The 7,750-nt window shown below is 36.1% G+C and overlaps 1 protein-coding gene across 1 annotated transcript; it reads right to left on the reverse strand.

Annotated features, from left to right (window-relative positions):
- Positions 1–204: 204 nt before the first annotated feature.
- On the reverse strand, positions 205–6,227 carry LOC132060813 (ferrochelatase-1, chloroplastic-like). The gene is given in 10 exon segments (XM_059453730.1): positions 205–781; positions 1,411–1,511; positions 2,243–2,341; positions 2,343–2,402; positions 2,514–2,640; positions 2,736–2,866; positions 4,860–4,961; positions 5,073–5,216; positions 5,327–5,661; positions 6,164–6,227. Coding segments are annotated over 10 exon segments (1,575 nt in total). The 3' UTR covers positions 205–369.
- Positions 6,228–7,750: the final 1,523 nt, after the last annotated feature.

Below are 7,750 nucleotides of genomic sequence, written 5' to 3' on the forward strand. Positions count from 1 at the left end.
ATATATACATACACACTAGTTATGCATAAAATATGTATACTATCGGTGGTAAATCACAATACCAAGCTTCCCCTATGTACGTGCTTGGGGTCTAAGAAAGACTACACCACATTAAGTTTAACTTGTATTTCTGTAAGAGGTTTCCATAGCTTGCACCCGTAACCTATTAGAAGTATTGTTTCTGTGAATGGATGACAAAAAGAATTCACTGTACACTAAAATGAAGTTTCATAGATTTACAAAAATACAAGATCTGGAATGAATGTAAAACAAATGCCACAAAGACTCTTGTATCTCTGATTTGTTTTCGTTCTATGCCTGTCCCCAAAACAGAATACCAGCAGTTCGAAACTGCCGTATCCAGTCTCTCTAACAAAAGTGATACCTAGTATATTTAGTAGTAAGAACATAACTTGTAAACTGTTGCTTGTTGATCTCTGTATTATTTCTGATAAGGATCTTTTGTCCTCCCTGAAGGATGTTCTTTTTAAAAGCCGATACCATCCTTGGTGAAAACAGAAAAACAAATGCTAATAATGATCCGAAAAGCATTTTTATAAAATATTGCATCGGATCATTGTCAACCTCTGTACCAGTGGGCGCAGACATCGCCATTGTCGAAGGCAATGCTTCAATAACTGCATCTGCCAGATCAGTCATGAAAGAGGAGGTGCAATTCAGAGCAGGAACACGACCCCAATTTTCAATCCCCAATTCAAGTGCTAATTCCTTGTATTCCATATCAATCTCTTCAAGAGTCTCTATATGCTCGCTCACAAAGCTGAAATTCCAATAGCATGCATACATTTAAGGTGAGATATCAAGAATAACCCCAAGAAATAATGTTATCTTGCGGGCAAGTGAAAACTAAGCCTACAGACAATTCACATGAGAAGAGCATAACAAGAAAGGCCTAACACTCTTGAACTGGTAGTGACATTTTAAGTTCTTGGTTCGTTGTCATCTCATCATACAATTCACTCAAGAATTTCAATACAATCTCACCCCTTTTATTTCTCTTCTTTTGACTAATCAAAGAGATTTCTTGCTATAACTAGTCGACTTATCTTACATTTTCCAACCTCTCAAGCACAAGATATTAGCATCCGCAAGTGACAATCCTTTCTATATATTCAAGTTATCTATTTGGACCAATAGGACCCATGCGTCGTGCGGCCTTCCAGTTACCTTATCCAGCAAATCAGGTGTGGCTAGAGAGACCATAGTAGACTTGAAATAGTTTTCAACAAAATGTAGTCATGTTAAACTTGCATGACAGCCCATAGAAAGTTTAACACAGGTTGTTGATCTAACAAAATATCGCCCGATAAATTAATAGCACTGAGTTTTGATCCCATGACACCATAACAACTCATTGAGAAGAGAAAATTCAGGTGCTAGAACGCATACCTTACTGGAACAGCCAACAGAGATTTTACACCTTTCTGTCCAAGCTCAACAAGAACTTCATCAGTGTATGGTTTCAACCATTGTACAGGTCCAACTCGGCTCTGGAATGATACTAAGTTAATTCACCACCAAATAGAGGGAAAAGTACCTTCATCCCAGTATATTTAATTTTTGGTATTCTTGTATGCATGAATTTTCACACATTAATGAAATTACTTTTCTTCATTTTACACAGTATAAGAGTAAAACGTTATGAAGGATTATTATACCGAGTTCGGAGCAGAAGAGTTTAGAAAATCTGAAATGTATAGAAGTATAAAGTTGGTTGAAAAGATGTCATATCAAATTTGAAATAATAAATAAAATTAATATTAACCTAAGCTGTTGAGGGATAAACTTTGCCAATTTTAGGTAAGAGGACATATTTTATGGAACAGACCGAAATAGGGGTAAAATGGGGAAAGGGGAGTCATATTCTGTCTCAAACCCCCTCCACCCCCCCCCCCCCCCCCCCCAAAAGACCCTACTTCTTCCCCCTTCCTCCATCCCAATCTTCTCACAAGAAAAGATTGTTCCAAAAAATAGCAAGGAAAAAGAGGAGAAAATATGGAACAGTTCCACTTTGACTAGAACTAAGCAGTATAAGCACATTTAGTTTGGCAAAACTAAACTTTTAGTCATTGCAGCGTGGAAAGATACATTTATTTCCATCTATAATAAGTTACTTAGAGGGCGCCATTTGGAAGAGCTGAATGTACATGGTATTGCAGAATGTCTTCAACTATGGGTAACACAAAGAAGTGATTTGGAGGACTTAGGCTTTAGGACAAACGTGGTAAGCCAAGGTATGATCATTGTTGATTCCTCTAGCTTTGAGCTCTTTCATTATCAAGAAAATGCACTCTTCCATCTGATCTCTATATGGATCACCACTGACCAGCATCTTCAACATAACTACCTGGCACTCCATGTGCACTAAAGAAAACCATGACCTAAAATACATCCAGAAACTTAGGATTGAGTAGGAAGAGTAACAAACTCCTAGTGATAATAAAGAAAGATTCATCAGCAAACGAAAAAGCATAAGGAATAAGATAAGATACCTCCTCAGGCTTAGAGAAACTATATAATTCCTTCTCAATCAAGTCTGCCATGGACTTGATGTAACCTTGTCGTTGGTACCAGGATTCAATGACAGCAACTGGCAGTCTGGACAGATAAGAGTCGTCCCTGAGAGTACACAAAGTTAAGATATTAATTAGAGTCGGGAACAAGCATATGCATACACTTCAAGTTAAGAACATGACAATCCGTAATGCAATAACCAAATTGAAAAGGAAAAAAGAAGTTATTTGAAAATATTCTGAAGGGCACGGACGCTTGAACCAGTTGTAGAGATCAAGTATTGAGGATACAAAGGCAGTACTACAAGCTTTGTGATCCCATCTCTTTTTATCTGCAGCACAACAGGGAACTCAAATTCAGGTCAAACTTAACACTTATGAAATTTCAAGCTCACAGGAGATGAGTGATTCTTCGGTCCCATTCAATCCCAACTATTCAATTGGGTGTCCTTGAAAGGTAACTGCTGGCTGGGATCAACTAGGGGCAGAAAACATGTTCCACCCAAAATTTCAACACATGAAATCTTTTTAAATAAAAAAGAAAAATAAAGGATCTCAAATAAACAGCTGGCAGTTTATCAATATTCTCAGCATATACCTTTTTGACTATATCTGCACATAAAAGCAGTGAGGTTGTATTACAAGCTTGCTAAGAAAAACAGAGCACATTAAGAAGACTGCGCTAACCAGAAGCCAAAACTATCAAAGCCAGATAAATTAATGACAAAAAAGCATACTGAATTTTCTTCAGCTAATGTTGCCAAACAATGTAACCAGAACACGACACAAAATTGCAAATTGGAGACGTACAAAGAAGACTAAGCCTTAATTCAACTGTTGGTAGTGCTAATGGATCTTTATTTGAAAGCAAATCAAGCCCAAAGAAGCTATTTGACTTGCCTATTCAAAAGTTAGATATGAACTCCAATCCAGTTCAATTACTGTCAAGATTAACAAAAGACGGTATATTTTTCATGGCTTCCATCGGTAAAGATGATAAATGTCCAAAATTTATCCCCCCTCCAGGGGCCTCTAGCCATACTACCTAAAACTTCATGTGTCCATCAGTCATGCATATAAAGAGACCAGTTGGTAGTGAGAAAGTACTCTCAAAGCATCAGTTCAATTACAACAACAACATAACCAGTGTAATCCCATAAGTGGGGTCACACACCCATAGGGTAGAGTGTACACAGACCTTACCCCTACCTGAAATTCAGTCCTCATCATAATCCTCGACAAGTTAAGAATCTAACTGATCTTTTACGTACTTATGAAATGAATATCATTTATAGAAAGAAGAAGAAAGGAGGTACCAATCAAAAAGGAGGAGGAGGTAAACATAGATAACAAGACCTTTAGCTCATTATCTTCCCTAAAACTCTATGAAGGGGAGGAGGTATTTTTTTGGGATGGGGGTGCGGTGGGTGGGGGGGGGGGGGGTTGTCGGGTAGGCGAAGATTCAAATAAAATAGACGTCTCAAAATCCATTACGTAGAAACGTCATCTGTTATTATTGTGGCTAACTTAATCCCAGTATTATTAATCTGCTTCTTTCCCCAACGAAAAGTTTTTTCCAGAAGTACGTAGAAAAGGAAGATTTCTACAATCAAGATCCTAGATAATATTGCTTTAGGGTGAAACAAAGTGTAAAAGCGTAAGAACCTTTTAAGAATCAGAAAAGGAAAAAAAAAATATTATTTATATATACCTGGAAACTGCAAGAATAGTAGAGATAAATTAAAATCCAGTCTCTATGTAAAGCTCGATATCTAAATAAGACAATGCAACTCAGAACATAGAACAATTGCACCAAACATGTAACAGGTTATATATAAACATAAATGTAGAATGAAAATGCATATGGTATACCATTATTTATACTCATTATACAATATTATACAAGCAGGAATTTGTAGCATATGAGCTACGGATAACATATTCTGACATAAGGTCACACAAAATAACTGAAATCAAGAAAAACTATATGGCCAAAATAGTTGTAAGATGTGTGGGATCTTATGGTCCTACCATTTTCTATTCTACCTTTTAGAATTATTCCTCCATTCTTATGATTCTTTATTCTTATTCGTAGTAATATATTTATATGTGCTTGTTAGCTAGTACTTCTGTGAATTCTGCCCATGTTCAAGCTCTCAAAACAAATTAGACTTATTTGAAAGTATAAATGGAACTAGTGCTTGAATGACTTATTGAGATTATAGTAAGCACGTGAAAGAAGAAGCAGACAAGATCAAAGAATAGATCAGGACAAAAACAAATGTTAACTGCTAAAAGGAACAAAAGGATGCATTTTAAGTCTACCTGGTGAGCAGCTTCCTCAGTGAACGGGTACCAGTACCTCATCGCAACATAGACGTTTGCTGGAACTTCCTTTGTTTCTAGTGCCATTTTTAACGCATTAGCCTGTAATGATGAGCTTAAGAGGGTTAACAAGTTGAAAATGACACCGTCGTAGTGAAATAGAAAGAACTTGTTAGCACGGAGCACATAAATAAAACAGAGGATTTTCTATACCTGCTCATCTGTTATTTTTTGTAAAGGGGAACCGCCTCCAATTGCAGCATACCCTTCCTTACTTTTCGGAGCTCGGAGGACAGAAATGAGTTGTGCCAATGGGCGCTGGAGAAAGCGGAACAATCTGGGCAGACGTATAATATCCTGCCACGCGAAATTCATACCATTAGCCTAATATATACAAACAATGGAACTAAATTGTTCAGAATCTTCAGATTAGGGGAAAAAAGGGAATTAGACGATTGGTGGCATACAGGGTCGGCAAATAAGTTGAATAAAAAAGGCTGGACATCATGAACTGTGTCTGGTCCTCCAAGATTCAAAAGTAGCACTCCATTTTTTTCTTGAGTTGTCTGTGAAGAAGATTCAACAGTGCTCCCTGGATATGTATACAATCCAACAGAGCAAAACGTTTTGCCGACTATGTCTCTCTTGTGCACTGGACGATGTAAAGACAATCCCCCAAGTACACTGATTTTCTTAAAAGTGGGATCAGAAGATAAAACTGTACTCGTTTGCTCATCATTATTTGTTTTTCGCGCACCATGTGAGGAATAGCAAGCAGGATTTAACCTTGTCTGAGCAACACCTGCCAAGACAAAGATTCACTTTCAGTAATTCATTTTTGCATTCAAAAAAGCACGGCAATGAAAAATCTTTTCTCAAACAAACATCTCTTCATTAAAAGGGTTTTCACATGTCATCAAAAAAAAAAAAAAAAAAAAAAAAGAAGGGTTTTCCCCCCAACAAGAATGTCTATGGTTTTCCCCCCAACAAGAATGTCTATTGATTCATACTTGATACACTCCCTTTCAAGGGCGGAGCCAAGGGGCGGAAAATTACACAGTATGTTCAAGATCAAAATTATTCTTGATGTATATGTAGAAAATGTTGAATCCCCTTGGCTTCTTTATGTGTTTATTTCTTTATATTTTGAACCCCTTAGTGAAAATCCTGGCTCCGCCACTGGCCCCTTACTAGATTGTCATTGCAAAGTTATAAATGTAAAGAGTAACTTCCTAAATTTCCTAAGCAAAACATTTTATAAGCTACTTAGTATTTGATTAGAAGAAGCAGCAGTTTCTTCATACCAAATAACCTCAATCTCCTACCAAAATTGACAATGTTAACCAGACATAAAAAAGACAACCCCATTTCGCTGGGATCAAACCCATATAATCAACTTCTAAGTATCAAAATTTGGACAGCAGCCCATATAAGACCATATGAAAAAACATAAAAGCTTACATGGAAGAGTTAGAACTGAAATTGGAAGTTGGAAGTCTAGAGATCGTCCCTGTTTCCATCATCTAGTACTATGTCATATTCTTCTATCAAATTTTCCACAAAGAGATCTCTAGTGTAGTTTTTTTTTTTATGGGTCTGAAAGTTTGCCAAACCTTTCAAGCAAAATGTCTAGTTTATGGGAAATTTTTGTTAGGAAAAGAAGGGGGTTGTTAATAAATATTAGTATTATATTGACAAGAATCAAAGAAATGTAAGGGTTTATGGGAAATAATTGGTTGGAAACGTGTATTAAATAAAGAGGAGAGTCAAAGTTGACAAAATAAAATTCAAATAAATTTGTTTTATACTAGGAAGATTTTAACGTTTTACAAACGAGAATGTATAAGAAGAGATCGAAGAGGAACTGTGGTTTAGAGAAAACTACTAGAACGGTGAAGGGGCAATGAAACTACCTTAAGGCATAGTTTCAAACTCTACCTTATAAGGATAGAGTTTGTCTTAACGCATAAGACAAACTCTACCTTATAATTTTTTTTTTGATTGAGCAAGAATTCGAATCCAAAATCTCGAGATATTTCGGTCACTTTTTTGAGTAAAGGCAAAAATTAAAGATGAGCAATTTGAGGACCAAAAATTAAAGAAACAAAATTTAGACAGCTCCATGTAATCAACTTCTAAGTATCAAAATTTAGACGGCAGCCCATATAAGAGCATATGAAAATGAAGCAAAATCTTACATGGAAGAGTAAGAACTGAAATTGGAAGTTGGAATGGGGTTGATCCCATGTTAGACCAGTGCCTTTGAAGAACAATCCGTGCAAAAACAAAATGAAATTTTGGCAATTTTTTTTTTCCTTTTTTTTTCTCAACAAAAAATAAATTACTCTGTTAGCTCATATAAAGAAATTCAACCAAATTATTCTTTTGGCCCATATTCCCTTACTTTCATACTCCCAAAACTATTCACCTGAAATTTCCAAAAAATATAACACCAACATGATGGTATTAGAGAGGGCTTTTATTTCTTCAAAAACACTCATCAACCTTTTATGAAACACATAGACATATGTAATATACTGACATGATTAAGAATACACACTTTTCTGGAAAAAAAAAAAAAAAACCTCCATAATATTATCATCTTATATACACATACTAGGATGGTATCATCACGGAGGACTGCTTCAATCCTTCAATGAGACACTCCTCAGTCTTCCATGAACCATCAAAATATACACCATATACTAAGATGGTATCATGGAGGACTGCTTCAGTCCTTCAATGAGACACTCTCTTAGTCCTCTATGATACCATCATGGTATATAAATATACTGAGATGCTATCATGGATGACTGCTTCAATCTTTCTCTTAATTCTCCATTATACCATTATGATATATATAAATGTTGCGATGGTATCACGGAGGAGGG

Source organism: Lycium ferocissimum, chromosome 1 (genome assembly GCF_029784015.1).
Source record: "Lycium ferocissimum isolate CSIRO_LF1 chromosome 1, AGI_CSIRO_Lferr_CH_V1, whole genome shotgun sequence".
Lineage (NCBI taxonomy): Eukaryota > Viridiplantae > Streptophyta > Magnoliopsida > Solanales > Solanaceae > Lycium > Lycium ferocissimum.